Source organism: Heteronotia binoei, chromosome 6 (genome assembly GCF_032191835.1).
Source record: "Heteronotia binoei isolate CCM8104 ecotype False Entrance Well chromosome 6, APGP_CSIRO_Hbin_v1, whole genome shotgun sequence".
In the NCBI taxonomy this organism is placed as follows: Eukaryota; Metazoa; Chordata; class Lepidosauria; order Squamata; family Gekkonidae; genus Heteronotia; species Heteronotia binoei.
In genome coordinates, this window is record NC_083228.1 from 18,237,208 (window position 1) to 18,260,445 (window position 23,238).

At 44.3% G+C, this 23,238-nt stretch overlaps 1 protein-coding gene across 3 annotated transcripts in view; it reads left to right on the plus strand.

Annotated features, from left to right (window-relative positions):
* Positions 1-23,238, plus strand: part of GRID1 (glutamate ionotropic receptor delta type subunit 1) — a 1,287,113-nt gene that overhangs the window by 1,248,473 nt on the left and 15,402 nt on the right. For 2 of the 3 annotated variants that reach the window (XM_060241077.1, XM_060241078.1), the window contains exons 14-15: positions 4,831-4,997; positions 6,410-6,650. In XM_060241077.1, the coding sequence (XP_060097060.1) occupies positions 4,831-4,997; positions 6,410-6,650 (408 nt within the window). Of the gene's footprint in view, positions 1-4,830; positions 4,998-6,409; positions 6,651-6,966; positions 7,062-23,238 lie in introns of all 3 variants that reach the window. The other variant, XM_060241079.1, reaches the window with a different exon arrangement.

Here is a 23,238-nt window from a genome sequence, read left to right on the forward strand (position 1 = left end):
TAGAAAGTTCACACAACATATGATTAATTTATGGAATTCTTTAAACAGAGGTGTGGTGATGGTCACAAATTTAGAAGGTTTTGCAAAAGGATACTGATGCAGGATAAGTGGCTTAGCTCATTGAAGATTTGGGGCTTAATGGTCTTAGGGAGAACTTTAGACGGTAATGTATACTTCAGGTGCAAAAAGGACAGAGCGAACATTCAGGAAACTTGTTGCAGGCCATTCCACCATCTCCACAAGTAAAGGCATTTGTTTTAACCAGTGTGCACATATTATTATTTTATTTTATTTTTTATTTTGTAGGCTTATATTCCGCCTTTTCCCGTAACCAGTCTCAATTTGTATTTCCATTTACTTAGAAGCAGGGCTTTTTTGTAGCAGGAACTCCTTTGCATATTAGACTACACCACCCAATCCTCCAAGAGTTTACAGGGCTCTTATTACAGGGCCTACTGTAAGCTCCAGTAGGAATGGCTATATCAGGGGAGATTGGCCTAGGGTTACCAAGTCCCCAGCTTCCTGTAGCGGGGGACCGCCGCATACATCACTGGTGCAATGACATCACCCAGAAGTGACGTCATCAAAATGGGGAGCTCAAGCCACAAACAGAATCTCCATGTACAGAAGTAGGTGCTGTTTAAATTTTAAACAAATATGCCTTTACTCTACTTGTATGGATGTCTCAACAAATATTATTTCCTTGCCTATTTTCACTGTTGGGCAGCAATCAAACTGAGTAGGATGGGTTTATCGGCTTAGGGAAGAAACCAAGTATATATAAATCTATCCTTGGTTTTATACTAAATTTAGATGTTTATAGTTTTAAATAGCATTTTCTTTTATCATATACTTGTGTTGCCTCCTGCTTCCTATTGTCGGGATTCTTATCAACAAATGTCTAATAAAAGTTTCAGTATCCGAAGCAGTATGTCTCAGATTACCAGATACTGAAGGCAAACAGCAAGAAGAGGCCACTTAATGCCCTATTTTGGGGTCCACAGAAGCATCAGGTGTAGGGTGACTTAAGTTGGGGGTGCTGCAGAAAATTTTATGCTGCATTGCAGCTCAGAAAAAGGTGGGATGAGCCGTTCCTCTGGAGACAATGGCGATTCCTCACTAGCCTTGTCCCCCGGTCTCATGCTTCTCTTCTCCGCGGGGCTTCTGTCTGATTCTGCACAAGCTGCCCGGGAGGCTGCGACTCGCTCCAGCTCTTTCCCGCGGCAAGCAAGATCCTCTAAAAACCAGTTTCTGCTTGCTGCAAGAAGGAGGCGGAGCGAGTTGCAGCCTCGCGGCAGCTTGTGCAAAACAGGATGGAAGCCCCACAGAGAAGAGACGGGGACAAGGCTAGTGGGGAATCGGTCGGTGTCAGTGCCCATGCCTTCTGACTTGACTGTGTACTGACGGAAGATGTCTTTGAGGTTCAAGGCAGCATTTGGATGCAGGGTGGGGGAACAAGACTGAGAGTCTAAAGGAACACAACTCTCTTTTCCCAGTTTGATTTTGGCAATCTAGCCAGTCTCTGCTCGGTCTGCCTGCTGGGTGGGCCTGGCCCCTCTCCCAGAAGCAAAAAACCCTAAAAAGGTGACAAAAGATAGTGGGTAGTTCTGGCTGGGGCTTTTTTTTTATAGCAGGAACTTCTTTGCATATTAGGCCACACATCCTTGATATTGCCAGTCCTCCGGACCTAGAGTTTACAGGGCTCGTAGTGCAAGGCCTATTGTAAACTCTTGGAAAATTGGCTACATCAGGGGAGTGTGGCCTAATATGCAAAGGAGTTCCTGCTACCCCAAAAGCCCTGATGCTTGCTAGGATTTGTGGTGCATTTTGTTGTCGGTTTGGTAGAGTGAGGGACCTTCCATGCCCTGTCGATAGGGTTGCCAATCCCCAGGTGGGGGCAGGGGATCCCCTGGTTTGGAGGCCCTCCCCCCGCTTCAGGGTCATCAGAAAGTGGGCGGATGGGAGGCAAATGTCTGCTGGGAACTCTATTATTCCCTATGGAGTTTTATTCCCACAGAAAATAATGGAGAATTGATCCGCAGGTATTTGGGCTCTTGGGGGGGGCTGTTTTTTGAGGTAGAGGCAACAAATTTTCAATACAGCATCTAGTGCCTCTCCTCAAAATACCCCCCAAGTTTCAAAACAAGTGGACCAGGGGGTCCAATTCTATGAGCCCCAAAAGAAGGTGCCCCTATCCTTCATTATTTCCTATGGAAGCAAGGCATTGAAAAGGTGTGTGGTCCCTTTAAATGTGATGGCCAGAACTCCCTTTGGAGTTCAATTATGCTTGTCACAGCCTTAATCTTGGCTCCACTCTCAAAGTCTCCTGGCTCCACCACCAAAGTCCCCAGATACTTCTTAATTTGGACTTGGCAACCCTAACTGTCGATGTTATACTAGCATGTGCCCTAGTGTCGTATACTATAGCATTAATATAGTAACTTTGACAAGATCAGTGGCTTAAGCCTTAGATAACAAACAACAAATTTGAAAAGAAATGGGAGAATTCTTTTGAAAGAGTCAGTTTAGGAGGAGGTAGTTGGAACTGAGAGAGGACTGGAATGGTTAATGTCTGGCTGGGCTGTGATTGGTCAGGATGGAAAGCTGTGGGCCTCATTGGTGGAAGTGTGAAAGCTCTGAGACTGGAAAAAGTCAGTTAGAGTCAGTTGGGCCAAGGGAGAGTTGAAGAGAAGACCACGATGGGAGCTCTGCTAAGAAAATCGGACCTTGGAAGACGTGCTTAAAAGTGGGGTTGCCAGCTCCAGGTTGGGAAATTCCTAGAGATTCCGAGTGGAGTCTGGGAAGGACAGGGAGTTCAGTGAAGTCTAGAGTCCACCCTTCAGAGCTGCCATTTTTTCTCCAGGGGAACGGATCTCTGTTGTCTAGAGATTAGTTATAATACTTGGAGATCTCCAGGCTGCACCCGGAGATTGGCAACCCTAGTTAAGAGAGCAGTCATGGAAAGGGTTTTTGGTGAGTGTGAATTGTTATCGGATTGTATACTGGATTTTAGTTATATGCTGTTTTATAGCATTTTATCTTGTTTTATGGCTTTTAAAAAATGTCTTTAAGCTCCTGTATGTCACCCCGAGTCTGGCACAAGCTGAGACAGGGCAAATAACAATTCAAATAAATAATAATGATGTAATGAAAGCAGAAAGGTTACTGTATCAAATCAGGGGATATATAGGGACAGTGGCAGAGTTAGCATTGCATTTTTCTTGATACTCTTCTTGACTTAGTATGCACACAATTGAAATTTGTTCTATTACTCAGTTTCTTGAATCCCACTCTTACGTCTGGTTCTAGTAGGGTTGCCAAGTCCAATTAAAGAAATATCTGGGGACTTTGGGGGCGGAGCCAGGAGACAGCGGGGCAGAGCCAGGAACAAGGGTGTGACAAGCATAATTGAACTCCAAGGGAGTTCTGGCCATCACATTTAAAGGAACCGCACACCTTTTTAAATGTCTTCCTTCCATAGGAAATAATGAAGGATAGGGGCACCTTCTTTTGGGGCTCATAGAATGGGACCCCATGGTCCAATAGTTTTGAAACTTGGGAGATACTCTGGGGAGAGTCACTAGATACTATACTGAAAATTTGGTGCCTCTACCTCAAAAAACAGCTCCCCAAGAGCCCCCGAAACCTCCAGATCAATTCCCCATTATACCCTATGAGAATCAATCTCCATATAGAGAATAATGTTCAGCAGACGTGAGAGGATGCAAGGACTACAAGTCCCAGCATGCACCTCGCGAAGGGAGGCCAGACTGGAGCAAATAGCAGGCCGGCGGTGGGCAAGTCTTTGTAACTCAGAGGAAAGGAGAAGCCTGAGACGCCGTTCCACCCCACCACCCCCGCTGTCAGATTTTTAGGGAGCGGGGGATTAGGCTGCTAATTTAGGGGTCCCCCGGCAGGGCGGGGGGGGGGGGGGTTGGGAAGCCTAAATTCTAGATTATCATTATATTAGTATTTCTGGAAACTATAGGGGAGGGTGCCTTTGGGGGGGGGAGAAGCAAAAACATTACGTAGTGGAAGTATCCAGAAGAAATTGCCTGTCTCACAGTAACCAAGTGGTCAGGCCACTTCTATATCCTGCCCCAAAACAGCTATTTCTGTTCCACCTCACAAGGAGATTTTAAAAGCAGAAGTCTTTGAGAAGGCCTACATATGCTTTCTGTTTCACTTTTTCCATTTCTGATCCTCTGGTGAAACCCTGGCTATGACCAACTTACCTCTAAGTCTCCTTTAAAAAAAAAAGAGTCAACAAGAAAATTTGCCTAAGATTAAACTTGAGGTGAATGTGGAATGTGCTTTTGCCACAGGACTCTGCCTACTCTAAATTTAATGCAAATGCAGAGAGCACGGTTCAGTAATAAGTTTGTCACCGCTTGTCATCTTAAAATGGAACTCAAAGTAAATGTGAAGGACCTCACGACTAAAGTGAAATACCACCAGGAAATGTGTGGCTAGTTAAAGGAATTCTGATCACCGCCATTTCTCATCTTAACAGGCATTCGGGTAAGATGTTGAAAGGTCGAATGGCATTTCTCAAAGAGAATTTTGCAGGCCTGTGGCCACTATTTTTCTCATTTAAATGAAATTAACGGTCATTTAGGAGGACCGTGGGCTGACACAATTTCTGAAGTATCCTTACAAGATTTTAAACTGATTTTCTTTTTAAAACGAGTGAAACAGCTCCCAGTTCTTGAAAGTAACTGTAAAATCACAGAATCAAGGATGTGCATGGAAGGCCTGCATTTAAGACCTAGGGGGGATCTACAGAATGTTTAAAAGCTTTTTTTTTTGTCTGGGCTAATGTCTTGACAGGCCAAGAAAGGCAATTACGCGTTCTTGTGGGATGTTGCAGTGGTGGAATACGCAGCGCTGACGGACGACGATTGCTCTGTGACAGTCATTGGGAACAGCGTCAGCAGCAAAGGATACGGGATAGCGCTCCAGCACGGCAGCCCCTATAGAGATCTCTTCTCCCAGAGGTAACCCAAAGTTGTCTGCTTTCGAACTGCTTAAAACCCAGCCTCCAACTAAGCATCCCACTTTAGGAACACGCAGAGCCCTGCCCATGAACTCAGTCTTGGCACATCTGCTGTGTTGGAATGTATTCTCGTTCTGTTCATTCTTCGAAACCAGAGCGTGGCCCGTCCTAAATGGCAATTCAGGTAGGTTTTGGAAACTAGGGGGGGAGAAACTGCCCTTATATAGGCTGGCACCAGTCTTCCCTCTAAGCTGCAGAGTCTTGTGAGCTACTTGCAGGGCTTTTTTTTTTTTTTTTTAGCAGGAATGCACAGGAACGCAGTTCCGGCTGGCTTGGTGTCGGGGTGTGGCCTAATATGCAAATGAGTTCCTGCTGGGCTTTTTCTACCAAGAAAGCCCTGAACTTGTATTAAAGTTGTGAGCTACTGCATAAATTACTGTGCTCTGGGGCCATTTTTCCTGAGCTAGGACAGAAATGCGTGAGCTGGAGACTAAAAATCTGTGAGACCGCTCACGCTAACTCAGTTTAGAGGGAACCGTGGCTGGCACCTCAGATGTTTCCCTTCAAAGGCTGATTGCCTCAGGGTCCCAGAACCGTGTCTTAAGAGCATTATTAAAAACGATGGAATAAAACTGATTCGATCGGCAGGGTCTTTAATAATCCACAGCAGCCGTTTTTGATCTAAGTAAATTGAAACTATTTGGAGTTAGGAAGCCCTGTGCAACAAGGGCAGGTACAAGAGATGTGCATAAGGTAGGGTTGCCAGCTTCCAGGCACTCGAGGGAGATCTACTGGGATTACAGCTGCTCTCAGGGCAATGGGCGTCAGTTTACCTGGAGAGAATGGTTCCTCTGGAAGGTGAACCCGATGGCGCTTATACCCTACTGAAGTCACTCCCCTCCCCAAACCCCACCCTCCTCAGACTCCACCCCCAAAATCTCCAGGTATTTTCCAACCTAGAACTGGCAACCCTTGTATAAGGGCCAGAGGACACTGTACACAGCAACAAAACTAGATTTACCATTGATTGTACACTCAGCAGAGACCTGCAACCAATTCTGTTTCTCCAATGAGCTTATCAGTATGATGTGTGTTTTTGAATATTTATTTGTCCGATTCATGCTGTACAATTGGGGGGGTTGGAGTGCAGATGTGTGCCTGCGTTGATTCTCAATTGTTCACATTTTCCAGGGTTCTGATTTTGATGTTCATACCTACTTCTGCCGAGCCTTTCAGTCCCGTGTCGATATCTCATCGCGCAGTTGAGATTTTGTCCAGCGACTCAGTTGTAAAGCGTCGCTGTTCACTTCTTTGACCTAACGAATCCCTTTGTGACTTTCCCTTCGGGGGAAAAATAATGCTTACAGGGCTTTCCCTCCCCCCCCCACTTGAAATCGTTTTTTTTTTCTGCAGGATTTTAGAACTGCAAGAAGCCGGCTACTTGGACGTCTTCAAAGAGAAATGGTGGCCGCGGATGGGACGCTGCGACTTGAACAGCCACGCCAATGCGCAGACTGACGGGAAGGCCCTGAAGCTTCACAGTTTTGCCGGGGTCTTCTGCATTCTGGCCGTGGGCTTGCTCCTGGCCTGTTTGGTAGCGGCCCTGGAGTTATGGTGGAGCAGCAACCGTTGTCATCAAGAGACACCAAAAGAGGTCCATAACTTTTATTCTTACCACAATTAAGAATAGGACATAGAATATCCATACAGAGAGAGAATATATATATATATATATATATATATATATATATACACATGTATCAGAGAGCTAATAGAAGCAGTGGATATTCTGTGTGTTCTCACACATCACTGGTTTATGTTTGGAGAGAATCACATTTGAAAGTTCTTTTTTTTTAAAAAAAAGTTTTTTTTTTCTTTTCTTTTTTTTTTTTAAATTCCCTAATGTTTGTATGTTATGGAAGGTACCAAATTGTCAGCTCTGGCGACTAAAGTCCTGTATTTATTTATAGAGCAGATACAGCCTCGGCAACAGCAGCACTGCAAACATGCCCACTTTGCCCCACCATTGTGCCTCAACCTTGCCATGGAGAGACCATCTTTAGGGGTAAGAGAGTAGCTCAGGCGACACGCCTTTGGCCCCTCTGCTAAGAATGACAGACGAGGATGTTTCGGGCTGCCTTAAATGCAAAGATTCAGTGACCCCCCACCCCCACCCCTGATTCCTGCCAAAACAGAAGCCAAGCACAGCCCAGGTATATACTAACATGGTCCATGAGGGAAATGGTGGGGTTGGTGCCCTGCGGGGCCCATATCCTCACAAGAACATGCGCATGACATGCCACCTGTCACCCCACCCCCATCTGGTCTGTTCTTTGCACTTGTGCCTTCTCGGCGATGGTGATTCTACTGCTGTTTGTTTCGCGAAGGGCCCTGCCCGATCTTGAGTTGCTGCCATAATGGTTGACATACTTTTGGAGTAACAGCCTGCATAGGTCAGATGGAAACGAAGTGATTGTAAACAATTTAACACACATTTTAGCACATTGTTAAGTTAGGCTTGTAGAACTAGCAGGGGTGGAATTCTAGCAGGAGCTCCTTTGCGTATTAGGCCACACACACCCTGATATAGCCAATCCTCCAAGAGTTTACAAGGCTCTTTTTTGTAAGTTCTGCAAAGGAGTTCCTGCTAGAATTCCACCTCTGAGAACTAGCGATCTGTGTGAGACCCAGTGGCAGTTATCGTGACTTGCCAGAACCTGGAGGGCGACCAAGATGGTGAGGGGTGTGGAGACCAAGTCCTATGAGGAAAGGTTGAAGGAGCTGGGGATATTTAGCCTGGAGAGGGGACAGCTGAGAGATGATATGATCACCATCTTCAAGTACTTGAAAGACTTATCTAGAGGATGGTGTGGAATTGTTTTCTGTTGCCCCAGAAGGTAGGACCAGAACCAGCAGGTTGAAATGAAATCAGAAGATTTTCCAGCTCAACATTAAGAAGAACTTCTTGTCAGTTAGAGTGATTCCTCAGTGGAACAGGCTTCCTCGGAAGGTGGTGGGCACTCCTTCCTTGGAGGTTTTTAAACAGAGACTAGATGGCCATCTGATAGCAATGCTGATCCTGTGAATTTAGGGGGAGGTGTTCATGAAATTTCCTGCATTGTGCAAGGATGACCGCAGAGGTCCCTTCTAACTCTAAGATTCTATGACCTTGATAACCACTTCATCAGTTTCACGGTCCCAGGTAAGCAACAAAATGTAGGAAGGTAGTGAGCCGCTAGTGTAGAGGTAAGCAAATGCTTTAGTCCTGGGTGCTGAAAATATTTAGCCATCTCCCTGTGGAAATGTTTACTGTGCAAGCAAAAGAGGAAGTGAGGAGACATGGAGGTTCTACATTACATAGAAGAGTTACCAGCATTTAAAGAGCTTGCCCTAGATCTGGCTGGTGACTTTTCCTACATCACCAGCTCTAGCAGTACTGGTGGCATCTCAGGGGTTCGCCTGGGTTGCTTGGGGAGAGAACCAGGTCTGCATGCTGAGAAAAATAAACCTGGGATTCAGATGTGTTGGGGGTTGGCTACCCTGCCCTAGGGAGACACCATCACTTGCTAATGAGTGGTCATTTTGTTGGGCCACAGATTGTGCAGGCATGGATAATGCGGGGGGGGGGGGATTCTTTACATTAAGAGTAGTTCAGCAGTGGAACCAGCTTCCTAGGGAGGCAGTGAGCTTCCCCTCCCTGCCAGTCTTCAAGCAGCAGCTGGATGAGCAGTGGCCAGGCATGCTCTAGGCCAGGGGTGTCAAACATGCAGCCCAGGGGCCAAATCGGGCCCCCAGAGGGCTCCTATGAGGCCCCCAAGCAACTGGCTGAACATCTGCTTCCTTCCCCCTCTCTCTCACTTCCTTCAGTATAACAGCTTGCTTTGCCAGGCTTGCTCAATCACACAGGAGCGACAGAACATAGCCTCTGTTTTCTTCACTGGCTGAGGCTCCTTCCCCTCCTGGTCCCCTGGGGAAGGAAGGAAAGAGCCAGAGCTTCCTTTGCCCAGTTCCCCGGATCCTTTGGAGAAATTTTTAAAAAGCACCATTAAGACTAATGAGTGCTAATATTTTAAGCGTTTTAAGGGTTTGTTTGTTTTTTTTTAAAAAAATCTTTAATTGTGTTTGTCTGTGTCCTTTATAAAATTTATATCTCTGCGACCTAATCTTAAATAGGTACACACATGGCGCACCCCGACATGGCCCAGCACAAGGCCCGGCCCAACAAGGTCTCATTTATGTCAGATCCGGCCCTCATAGCAAATGAGTTTGACGCCCCTGAATCTAGGCTGATCCTGTATTGAGCAAGCGGTTGGACCAGATGGACTGTATGGCCCCTCCCAACTCTATGATTCTAACATCCTCAGAGAAAAATGTATGATATTTATAAATAGGGTTACCGCACTCCCTCCCCCTTCATTTGAAGCCTCTAACAGGGCCCTCTTGCCCACATTATGTTTGCAAATGGCAGCCTTGGATGTGATGCCTTTGTGGTAGCTAGTGACATGTTACGAACAGGGATGGATTGCAAAATGAGAGAGTAGCAACAAAGAATTCAGAGAATTCAGAGGGGTCTCTGCATGCTGTTATGTAACTCAGCCTTTGTGGAGGAAAGTGGTCCTTGACAAAGGAAGTATGTGAAACAGTACATCAATGGCTCTCAGAGAAGTATGTAATGCTGCTTTCTTTGGGTGAATAGACAACAAGCCTTTATCCCATTTATTAATATTACGTTAAGTCAGTCAGGCCTCGAAAGCCCATTGATGGTTCCCCCCCCCCCACTCTTGTCGGTTTCTAAAAAATAATACTCTGCAGAATTAACCAAGCAGTATATATATATCAAGCTTGTCTGTGTTCAGAGGTTTTCTTTGCAACTCTTTCAGAGCATCAACAATCAGCTGGTCATTTGGCAGTGGGTCTTGCAAAGAGATGGTGTCCTTTTGCCTCAATTAAAATCTTTCAGTAGCCTCACCTCTCTGCCGGCCTTTGACCCCTTGAGATACTTGCAGGGCTTTTTTTGAGCGGGAATGCACCGGAACGCAGTTCTGGCTGGCTTGATGTAAGGGTGTGTGGCCTAATATGCAAATGAATCCCTGCTGGGCTTTTTCTACAACAAAAGCCCTGGGTGAAACAATGGTGCCGTCAGGGGGTGTGGCCAAGTACGCAAATGAGTCCCTGCTGGACTTTTTCTACAAAAAGCCCTGTGTAAAACAATGGTGATGTCAGGGGGTGTGGCCTAATACGTAAATGAGTTTCTGCTGGGTTTTATCTACAACCCCCCCTCCCCCCAGCTTGAACCTTGTCTTATGCTGAGGGGCAATTTCATACCAGTATGTTCCAGATGCAGCTGCACTCCAGCTAGGGAAAAGCACGAGGCCCGTCACTATCCATTTCCATTTGTGTTGTTCCCAGGGGTGTTTAAAGTAATTGACATGCCCGCCACATCTCAACGAGTCTGGCAAAGGATTCTTTTTTTTTTAAACAAAAAAAAAGGAATATATATTGCAGTCTATAATGCCGTTTGTCATTAACATCCCATTTGTCTGGATTCCCTGTTTGCCCATTCAGTCGGCGCTCTAAGCATCCAGCGATAAGCATCCTTAGAGTCACACTTCTCCTACACGCCAGTGGAATCATTTTGTATGTAACTCCACGCAATATGTTTTTCTGATAGGCAACTTTATTTTTCTAGGGGGGAAAAAATTACTTTCTTCAGTCTGCTGGTACATCATGAGCATTCCTGAACTCATTTCTCCTTCACCAGCAAAAGATTCAAGGAGGGCTCCACCTAAATGCACACATATATTAATATTAAGGCTATAACCTTCAGTGTAATCAGTAGATTGACTAAATTATTATTATTATTTTTGAAGTAAAGGCTTTCCAGCCCCAACCCTATGATGCTTACTGGCTGGAGAGCCAGTTTGGTGTAGTGGTTAAGTGTGCGGACTCTTATCTGGGAGAACTGGGTTTGATTCTCCACTCCTCCACTTGCACCTGCTGGAATGGCCTTAGGTCAGCCAGACCTCTGGCAGAGGTTGTCCTTGAAAGGGCAGCTGCTGTGAGAGCCCTCTCAGCCCCACCCACCTCACAGGATGTCTGTTGTTTGGGGGGAGAAGATATAGGAAATTTTAAGCCACTCTGAGTCTCTGATTCAGAGAGAAGGGCGGGGTATAAATCTGCAGTCTTCTTCTTCTTACTGGGAAGTGTTCCACTAATTTCAGTAAGTCCTCCTCTTGAGGAACTGTATGTGGTCATTCAGGTTTACTGGATTAATAACTGAATGCCAGATATGCAAGGGTGGATCTTGATACAGTTGCAAATTAAAGGCACATATGTTCATTTTGAGGCCATTTTGGTTTTACAGTGTTTTAGCATGGGAGAATAAAACATCAGAGATTGTGTTTATTTGCAATGTGGTACGTTTTATTTACTGAACTGCAAACTGTCTCACACTCCCTTCAGTCTCTCGGAAAACTTGTCTGTGCTGAAAGCTTGACAACACACAGAGTTCTTTCTGTGTAATAGGTTAATATGTGGATGAGTCATTCTTTTAATTGGTTGACAGCCCTAATTAATACGCTTTCAGTGGATTCATTTGTGCTCTGCTTCTTTTCATTGGTCTTAAAGCACCAGGCTTTCAAAGGAGAACAACATTGCTAATTTAGCCGATGTTGGGTGATATGGAATTAGTAAACACATGCCTGAAATAATGTTTCTCTACACAGTATACCACAACGCATGAAAGCCGGGGCGTTTTTTGAGCAGGAATGTCGTTCTGACTGGCTTGGCACCAGGGTGTGTGGTCTAATATGCAAATAACTTCTGCTGGGCTTTTCCTACAAAAAAGGCCCTGCCAAGGATGTCCTTTTAAAACTGTGTATATACTGCATACACAAGATGCAGGAAGCCTTTAGACTCATATTTTGTAGAAAAATCAGTGGTGGAGCTCATCCAGGGATTGTTATGCAGCTGCACTTACTATTCAATGGACAAGGAGGTGGGACTCTCAGAAGGAGCAGGTGGAACTTTCAGAAAAGTTCAGGAGCTGTGCTCCTGTGAGCTCCCACTAAATCTGAGGCCTGTATATATATATATAATGAGTTGTATCCATGCTAAAGTTTAGCTCTTCCCCCTAGTTCTAAGAAGACACCTTGTAGCTATTCAGTGTCAATTTGCCATTTCTTGCCTTCATCTGGAAGCAACAGCGATCAAAAGGGATGTGCAAGGAACCTTATAAACCTGTCCTTTTAAAGAATCCAGGATACATTTGCAATGTTTTATCAGTTGACAAGAATCCCCAAAGTGAGATGCTGTCAGTGAAGGCCAAGTAACATTTTGCAGACTTTGCAGAGTCCTAATGGATGTCATTAAGACTTTTCATCACATTTTTGCCTGGAGTTCCTTGCTGGGAACTCCGTTCCTAGGCGCACATGGTCCAATTCAATTTGGGAACATGATATACCGAGAGAAGAGGACTTAAGCCCCTTCCCAACACATACCTTTTTCCTTCATCTGAGACAACCCGAGGGAGTTGCTATTTGCCTCATTTGCACAACAGGTGAGTTGAGTGATAGGCTACAGGTCAGTGTTTTCTGGATTCATTGGAATTGTTTCCAGAATTCAGTGGCCATGATTCCTTTTTACAATGGATTTTGACAACAGTAGCGTGTTACACACTACATCTTCAATTGTTACTGACAGGGCCTTTTTTGCAGCAGGAACTCCTTTGCACATTAGGCCACACACCCCTGATGTAGCCAATCCTCCAAGAGCTTACAGGGCTCTTCATACAGGGCCTACTGTAAGCTCCAGGTGGACTGGCTACATCAAGGGTGTGTGGCCTAATAGGCAAAGGAGTTCCTGCTACAAAAAAAGAGAGAGCCCTGGTTACTGAGTCTTCAGGGTCACACACCTGATAAGCTTTTCAGTTGCAGATGCAAATGCTTCCTTTGAGTAAGAGTGTTCTATAAGCAGCCAGCTTGTCGGTTCAAGGCTACATTCTAGCACAGATTTCTGACATCCTTGGATGATTATTTTACAGAGATTAGTGTGATTACCACCAGTGAAATCAGCTAACAGAAGAATTGTATGCCTGAACTGCCGACATAGACTTTCTCCCAGAAGGATATGTGTTCAGTATATTAAACCTGAAAAGGCATCTGACGAGGTCTAAACAGCATGATTACTGCTGGTTCAAAAGAAATTCACTTTTGGACGATCCTCCGTTAACTGGCTTTCTGTAGGTGATAATCAGCCGCTCACATTTCTTTTTCATTTAAACGAGAGCTCCTTACGACGTCTGCCTGTTGCATGGACGCTATTCCCTTTCTTACTAATTTTCAGCGACTGTTACTCAGAAGTTTAGACACAGACCAGTTTTGCACAAGGACTTGTTCCGAGTGGAGAGCCCTCTTGATCCCGGAGCTTCTCTCCGTTTTGCACAAGTTGTCCCGGAGCTACTGGTTGGCGCACTGTTCTCCCGCAGCAAGCAGAAACTGCTTGGAAGAGGATCCCGCTTGCTGCAGAATAGTGGCACGCCACCTCGCAGCTCTGGGACAACTTGTGCGAAAATGGAGAGAAGCCCCAGGAGCAGAAGGGCTCTCCATCTGGAACAAGCCTCGTGCAAAATCGGTCACAATTAGAACGGACATTTGTTTACCGTGCTGCAAAAGCAACATTAAAGGACTTCAGTGACCCCCCCCTCCCTTATTTAACATTTGGCACGCTTTTTGCACTTTTTACTATCATTCATGAAACAATGAATATCTTGAGAACTGGTAGAACACTAAAGGCGTGTGGTCATGTGTTGACCCTGACCGAGAAACTGCTTGTGGAGGGGAGGAGCGCTGATGCTCACGGATTACTTCCACAGAGGGCTTATTCCCTGCTGTGCTCTTACTGCCACTGCAAATACAAAGACATTCACAGTGTCAGGAGAGAGACTATCAAATCTCTAAGCAAATCTCCATGTTAGCCCCTGACACCCATGATAATCCCAGGCGAGCGAGGCCTGCTTGGCCTGTGGACCTCTAGCCAGCCCAAACAGGCCTCGCTCGCCCAGGGCTCTCCTTTCTTGCATCGGGTTGCTTTTGGCCGGGGAGATGGCAGCATATGCTAATGAGTTATGCTAATGAGCTCCACCACCTATTTTTCTACAAAATGACCCTTGGTGAGTCATGTTTGCCTAAGTGCTCCTTGCTCACATTCTTATCATACCATATGAAAAATACTCCGTAAGGATGACTTTGCTTTCTCGGCTGCCATCTTTCGTGTGAAGGACTGGCAATGAGATTAGCACTATAGGAGCTAAAAGAGGGGCACTGTGTCGTTGCCAGTGCCTTTTTGCATCACCCTGCCAACCCGTGTCTCGTATCGAAATTACACAAGGCCCCTGTTTCAAGAACTTTGATCCTGGAAGGTGTTTCCCCCACAATATTGTCACAGTATTCTCTAGCTCAATAGGACGGTTCAGCTTTTCTTTCACCTGGGAATGCTGGCTCTCCTTGGTGTGTGCCTTATCTTCCCTACAGTGCATCAGCCTGCATTATACTCTGGGAGATCATAATGCAGAAATTCTAACCAACCTCAAAATGTTTGCATTAAAAAAAAACCCCTAATTTGCTCTCTTAGGTCCAAGCTATGTAATTGACAGTCCCATATAATAGACAGATGGACAGGCAACTTTTTTGGTAGCAGGAACTCCTTTGCATCCAGGGCCACACCCCCCTGATGTAGCCAATCCTCCTGGAGCTGACAGTAGGCCCTGTACTAGGAGCCCTGTAAGATCTTGGAGGATTGGCTACATCAGGGGTGTGTAGCCTAATATGCAAAGGAGTTTCTGCTACAAAAAAAAGTCCTGGATAAACATATGGAGCAGAGGTCCATCTGTGGCTATTAGCCACAAGGTATAGAGGGAACACTGCCTGGAGTAGTGTTGTTCTGTATTTTTGGTGCTTGGGGGGCAACAGTGGGAGGGCTTCTGGAGTTCTGGCCCTTCTGGTGGACCTCCTGATGGCACCTGGGTTTGGGGCACTGTGTGACACAGAGTGGTGGACTGAATGGGTCATTGACCTTATCCAACATGGCTTCTCTTATCTTCTTATCCATGGTTGCACTTCTCACTTTAGGCCTCACGGTACGGGATAGTGTACCATGTTTGCTCATATCATAAAGGCCATAAACCTTTAAAGCCAGGACATTGGCAAGAAGGCAAGGCAAGAAATTCCTTTCAGACCTGCTAGCTTGTATGGGCGAGATGTCATAAAATATTTGATCATCCCACCCGCAGTCTGAAGTGGAACAGTCCAACAGCATGAACATCACATGGGGCTGCTGATCACATGGCTAGCTGCTAGCACCCCTGAACAAGTCTGTTTCTTGAGGATAGAAAAAATAGCGCTAGAGCTGACTGATAATGATTAACCATGAGCACCATGTTGGAAATCCCTGGTCTAGTCTCTCTGAAGATTACTAGCTGCTTCAGTAACAGTCAACAGGGGTGGAATTCTATCAGGAGCACATTTGCATATTAGGCCACACCCCCATGATGTAACCAGTCCTCCTGGAGCTTACAGTAAGCCCCATAAGAAGAGCCCTGTAAGCTCTTGGAGGATTGGGTACATCAGGGGTATGGGGCCTAATATGCAAAAGAGCTCCTGCTAGAATTCCACCCCTGATAGTCAGTATGCAGAAAGTCTTCTTGTGTTTCCTTGGCCAAAGCCTTACCATTTAGACAAGTGAGGTGGATTCTTACAGATCCACTAGACTCAAAACATGGATTAATGCCGCTTTCCCTAGTTTTAATACAAACAACTGGCACCTTTGCATACCTTGATTAGTTAAAATATTGGGGGGGGGGGGTCTGAATAATTCATAAATTTATGATACCGCATAATCTGTTGCCTCTTATTTTAGCCATTTCTTTTGCATCATTTGCCTGATTTTCCTCCCACTCTTGTATGTTGTTTTTTTCTTTCCTGCCATTGTTCTCTATTCCATATTAAGGAAAACAAAAAACAGTGGGCGTTTTCGCACTGACCTTACTCCGGAGCGACGTCCCTCTTCACCGCGCAGCGTCTGCGCGGATTTCGCACTAATTGCTCCGCAGAACCCAGAAGAGCCGCAAAGTCCCGCGGCTTTTGCATCGCAAATGTAAACCGCCAAAACCCAGTTTACATTTGCGACGCAAAACCCGCGGGACTTTGCGGCTCTTCCGGGTTCTGCGGAGCAATTAGTGCGAAATCCGCACAGACGCTGCGTGGTGAAGAGGGACGTCGCTCCGGAGTAAGGTCAGTGTGAAAACGCCCAGTGAGATTATTGCATGACAGCAGGGCTTTTTTTGCAGTAGTTGTAGGAACTTCTTTGCATATTAGACCACACATACCAATATAACCAATTATCCTGGAGCTTACAGTAGGCCCTGCACTAAGAGCCCTGTAAGCTCTTGGGGAATTGGTTACATCAGGGGTGTGTGGCCTAATATGCAAAGAAGTTCCTGCTACAAAAAAAAAAAAGCCTTGCATGACAGTGCCTGTCACCTTGGGAAGAGAAACAAGCCCTTAGAGCGGAAGGGCAAACCACAGGCCCACAAGGACTGGGGTGGCCACAAGCAGACAGTGAGAACGTGACTTTTTGGAAAGTACTTCACTGGGGAAAGGTTGCTGGGTAAGGGGCACAGGATAGCAGAGTGGGAAGGTGAGGGCATGGCTTAAAAGAAGGAGTGAGAGAAGTGGATTGGGGAAGTGGGGAGGGGTGAAGACCTCAGCCCAATGGAGGGAGATAAAAAGTGAGAGCAGGCAGAGGAGAAAGGGAAAAGGAATCCCCCGTTCAAGGCAAATGGGCTATCCTACCTTGTTTAGGGCCCTGGAAGACACACAGGCCATCTTTGCCCTAAGACTAAGGCAAGGAAAGGTCAAAGAGAAGCCGATTTTGAAAGAACAAACAGTAATAAAGGATCCGGACACTGAAACATGCGATGCCTATGGCTGCCAATGTATCCCTGTGTATTGTTATATTTTCCACTGTATGCTTATGTTTTATGTTGCTTTTTAAGTTATTTTCCCCCTGTATTTCATGTCTGAAATCTTTGTACATTGTTTTGGCTAAAATTTCTCACACACTGTATTGTATTTTAATTTTCTAAGACAAAATAAACTTTGGGGAGCAGGAAATATACCGCTGGCAAAATAGTGCCCGTTTTTTTTGGTTTTGGTTTTGTTTTTAAAAAAGCAAACTGTCACTGTTCAAAGTTGGCAAAAAAAAAAAACAATTAAATCAATCAATAATGAAATAAACAAATGCAGTGGTGTGCTTTTGCCCTTCATACATATGCATGCTTGTGGCTGCTTAATTTCTCATCATAGGTCCTGATGATACATTGGTGGATGTGTCATTGATGCTATTGAAATGCAAAATAAGCAGGGCTTTTTTTTTTATAGCGGGAGCTCCTTTGCATATTAGGCCACACACCCCTGATGTAGCCAATCCTCCAAGAGCTTACAGGGCTCTTCTTACGTGGCTTACTGTAAGCTCCAGGAGGATTGGCTACATCAGGGGGTGTGGCCTAATATGTAAAGCAGTTCCTGCTACAAAAAAAAAAAGGCCCTGATCATAACTGACCCATCAGTGGGTTCAAAGGCCTCCCCTTGATATGTGATCTTCATTAGGCCCTTCACACATGCAAGTTTCTACTTAATGACCAATTTCCCACTAGCCTTATGCCGCTCTCGCTCTCCTCTTCTCCACGGGGCTTCCGTCAGATTTCACTCTATCTGCCCAGGGGCTGCATCTCGCTCCGCCTCTTGCACGCAGCAAACAAGATCTTCTAAAAACCAGTTTCTGTTTGCCGCGCGAAAAAGGCAAAGCGAGTTGCAGCCCCGGGGAAGATAGTGTGAAATCCAACACGAAGCCCCGCTGAGAAGAGGAGCGTGAGAGCAGCATAAGGCTAGTGGGAAATTGGTCTAAATTGTGTTCACACAAGCAAGCCCCTGTGAGCAGTGCCAGAATGAGCCAAACAAGACAATTGATAATGTAACGTACTACAGCTTTTCCCAGCCTGTGGGTCAGGACCCAAAAGTGGACCACAAAGCCTTTGGAAATGGGTTGCAAGCCAGCACTCCTTACTGACCAGCCCTCCCCTTTTCATTGCTCTGTCGAATTTTGGAAACAAAGCTCTGACGCTGGAAACGGTATCTTCTGTGCCATCTATTAGTCGGTATTTTTTTCCTCTTCCCTGCATGTACATGTTGATCGTGTTAAATACATCCTGATGGTTACTAGATGAGATTCTTGTAATCTTAGGAGAGATTCGATGGTATAATGGACAAGTAAAGAGTGATCAAAGGCTAGAATGCAACTGCTACATGCAATGGCTGTATATGTTGGGGTTTAATTTATTTATTTATTAGACTTAATCAGGGCTCTTTTTCTAGCAGGAGCTCCTCTGCATATTAGGCCAAGCCCTCCACCCAGTATAGCCAATCCTCCTGGAGCTTACAGTAGGCACTGTACCAAGAGCCCTCTAAGCTCTTGGAGGATTGGCTACATCAGGGAGGCATGGCCTAATATGCAAATGAGTTAATGCTAGCAAAAGAGTCCTGCACTTCATTAATTGCTCCATCCCGGCTCAAAATACAAAATACGTATGTTTAAAACAATAAAAAACATTCAAGCTAGAACATCTCATAACATCTTATAAACTCCCCAAATGACGACTTATTGATTCCGTCTGTTCCATCACATTGGGTGGGGGGAAGCTCAGAGGGCAGAAAATGAGGTGAGGTGCCAGCTCAGCTACCATCACTGTCTACTACTCAAAAGCCTGGTGGAACATAGCCACCTTGCAGGCTCTGCGGAATTGCAAAAGATTCCGCGGGGCCCTGGTGTCAGCTGGCAGAGAGTTCCACCAAGTCGGGGCCAGGACCAAGAAAGCCTTGACCCTCACTGAGGACAGCCAGTCCCCTTATATTTATTCATTTATGATTTATTTTATTTCTGTGGGCTCAGGGCAGCTTCCGACATAATAAAACAATTAAAACAAACCATAGACAATCTAACAGAGAAGTAATAAAATCAAACAGCTAAAACAGCTTTGAAACAGTTAAGCCACAGCTCAAGTTCGTTTAAGGCGGCATGGATAGTGTGGACAGATCAATGAAGGCATACTTGTCCCAGCCTAGATGTATAAGATGTCAGCGATTTAGGGCCAATTCATAGTGAACTGTTCGTAATGGGGGCAGTTGCATTCATTATGTGATGTTTATTGTCTCCAAAGCATCTGCTTAGCCACTGTAGAAAATGGAATGCTGAACTAGATGGCTGCCAAAATCATTATTTGCCTAGGGTACAAAAAAAGAAACCCTTAGGCAGCCTTGGCTGCATCACTGTACCAAGTAAATTTGGACTTGTCTGTCACCATGCCAAAAAGCTTGGGAACCACTGGTATTCTTTGCCTTCTGATGATATAACAAAAACTGAAAACTAATGACTTTGAAGCTGCCTTATTTGTCAATAAAGCTCGCTCTTGTCCACTCAGATTGGCAGCAGCTCTCCAGGGTCTAAATCTTCTGCATCACCTACTGCTTGGCCTTTTCAACTGGAGATGCCGGGGATTGAATCTGGGACCTTCTGCATGCAACACAGAGGCTCTTCCACTAAGCCACAGCCCCTCCCATCATGTGTGATGCTCAGATTGCATTGAAGTCAATGAACTGCAAACTCATAGTTGGACTGTGCCCAGTGCGGCCACTGGTGAATTCTTGTAAAGCCGTTTTCTCGTTGGGTGGTGACTTATTTTAATGCTGAACAAGAACCTCGTTGAACTATGTCATCTCAAGTTGCAAATGTTTGGTGAATTCAGAGTCAGCCACTACAAGCTAAAGGTTTGCATATTGTCTCAAAACACAGTGGTGTTAGTTTCTGTGCAACTCTCATCAACTCAGCCTCTTTGACTTAAATCAAATAAGGAATTTATTGAAGAGATACATGTTCACAGCAAAGATGTTTCTTGTTAGAACTGACTACCCAGGCCGTGGGTAGATACTTATACTCTACACCTGGCAAGTTAATGACATAAGCAATTCAAGGCACGAAAAGCGAGCGGCAAAAGCATTTGAAATATGTTTGCCCAAATCCTCCCCTCCCACACACACACACAGTTAGTGTCTTTTCTTAAAAGTGAAACTCAAGCTGTTATCCCAGCCATGTTGATAAGCACCTGGTCTCCAAGGTCAGAGGAAAGCGAGGCTGTAGCTCTCTTGTGAATCTGCTGTGCATTCTAGTCCATCCTTAAGATTTACATGTGTTAACCAGCAAGTAAAGCAAGGCAAAGGAGCCCCGTGGCGCAGAGTGGTAAAGCTGCAGTACTGCAGTCTGAACTCTCTGCTCACAACCTGAGTTTGATCCCGGCGGAAGCTGGGTTCAGGTAGCCAGCTCAAGGTTGACTCAGCCTTCCATCCTTCCGAGGTCGGTAAAATGAGTACCCAACTTGCTGAGGGGGGAAGTGTAGATGACTGGGAAAGGCAATGGCAAACCACCCCGTAAGAAAGTCTACCGTGAAAATGTTGTGATGTGACGTCACCCCAGAGTCGGAAATGACTGGTGCTTGCACAGGGGACTACCTTTACTTTTAAAGCAAGGCAAAGCAAAATCATAGCACATGTGTGCAGCATCAGCCTCATAATTAGCAAGCAAATGACATGAGGTCATTGGCAAGAAAAGCAAAAGCATATCATGTATGTCCACAATCAAATATCAACAGTGGTAGTCAAATGACACTAAGTCATTGGCAAGAGACTCTTTCTTTGTTTAAAACAATTTTATTTAGTAACATATGGTAACAATATCTATTTCTTGCATCATTAGTAACTTCTTTTTATCTATCCTATATATTACTTTCTAACCACCCCTCCCCCTGTTATTTGACCCCTGCTGGTGTTATTTACTTAAAATCCTAACATTTAAAGGTACCCTTAACTAATAAAAACCAAGATTAATATTCTTCTTCCTTCTAAAACTTAATCATTATCAAAAATTGTCCAATGTCCTTTTATTTTCCACTCTTTTTCTACATATCTTCTAAAACTTTTCCACTCCATCTTAAAAACTTCTAAGTCATAGTCTCTTAAAATTCTTGTTAATTTGTCCATTTCACTCCGGGGTTGGAAAATGCCGTGCTGAACTGCTTCTCAGAAGGGGAGCAGGCTGGAACTTCTGTTCGGGGTAGTGGAAGGCAATCTAATGACTACTGCCTACTTTTCTCAGTTAGAGATCAGTCCAAGATATGCACAGGAAACTTTGAGGAGATTTACCTTGGCCAAAAGGGAGTCCCGTGAGGGCACCTTTGAGGCTTTGAGGGATCTCCGGAGACGAGTTGCATTTTCATCATCTGCAGAAGTTTCCAGAGTCATTTATTTGACATAAGCTCGACAGAATCCTAATCTTCTTTGATACTGCTAAACATCTAAATCTATACATGAGCGGTGTTGATCTGGATAACTACAGAAAAGGTACAGATTGCTATCTTTCATTCCGGGACTAATTAAAGTTAAACAAAATAAAATCAGGTGGGAAACTGAAATCTAGAATGCTTGGAAGAAAAAGGGGAGAAGGTGCAAAATTTGGACTTTGTAAATTTAAAGGACAGTGCTAAAAAGTGGAAAGGAATTTGTTTTGTCTACCTGCGGTTTTGGAGAAAAAGCCCCTCATCATAGACTTGCAGCTCCCACAGCCAACACAGGAAATACGTCAAGCATCGTGAGATCTCTCAACTAGCGAAAACAGGATTTGGTGGCAAGCAAAGCAGGAAGTATCGGATGGAAAAGGGAAATCATTGAAGCAGCCAGCCTACTCTAGGACTATAATATCATAAAAAAAAATTGGCAGCCATTGCTAGGAGGCTAAAAATTAAATAATTTTTTTAATTGTTTGGGACATTAAAAATTGGTGGAGCCGATAGATGTGATGATTATAAGGTAAATACTATTGGACATTACTGTTAATAACTATTTTTGAAGACTCTAGAGGAAAAAGGAGAAAAAAATAAAGTGAGGCAAAAAGTAGCGACCACCAGTTTGGAAAAAAAAAATAAAAACTTTAAAAATTAATATCTGAGCCCAGGAGACTCTGAGGACAGCGAAATTAGGCTTATTGAAAAGAGCAAGCCTCACTATTTTTTTTTTTTTTTGGTGTTTTTACATGTCAGACCATAAGCAAACCCATGCAAGGACTGCTTCACTGGAGAAAATGCAGGACCAATTAGATGTAATGGAAACAGTGATAATTAAAAGGATGAAAGAGACGATAACTGCTTCCAAAAAAGAAATTAGAAAAGATATTGAAGAGCTAAAAAAAGATATAGAGGATCTCAGAAATGAGACCGTGGTGACATCAAAAAAAGTGCAAGAGGTGGAAGGGAGAGTGAAAGTACATGATTCCACCTTGTTAAAAATACAAGAAAAAGTGGCAATTCAAGACTGCAAATTGATGGAGACCCAGATATGTCTGAGAGGAGTACCTGTGGATGAAGAAACTGATTTGAAAGAATATATAATAAAAATAATTGCAGAATTTTTGGAGGAAGATCCTGAAGGGACTAGAAACATGTATGACTATATGTATAGAGTGAACTCACTAAATGCTAAAAAAAAATCTACCAAGAGATGTGGTTATAAGATATATGACAAAAGAAATGGTGGGAAAAATCATGAATAAAAGCTTTGGAAAAAAAAGCTTTGAAAAGACATTGATGGTGGGAGGCAGTAGAGTAAGAATTATGAAGGAGTTGCCAAGACAAGTGATAAATGACAGACGAGCATATAAGAAATTGACAGAAAAATTACAGGACAATGAAATGAGGTATAGATGGATAATACCTGAAGGTTTGAGCTTTGAGCTACAAGGAAAAAGGATTACAATTACAAGCACGCAGGAACTGCGTAGATTTTATGAAGAACATAAAGAATTTGCAGCATGATGGATTACAAATTATTATCTTGGAATGTAAATGGACTAAATTCACCACAAAAAAGAAAGGCAACATTTCATTGGATTAAAAAGCAAAATTGTAATATAATTTGTTTACAAGAAGTACATATCAAACAAAAGGATTACAATTTTTTATGGAATAAACAATTGGGACTAGAATTTCATTCATTGGCTGAACAGAAGAAAATGGGAGTGATTTTTTTATATATATATTAAACAAGAATTGGACCCGAAACTAGTGTTTAAAGATAAAGATGGAA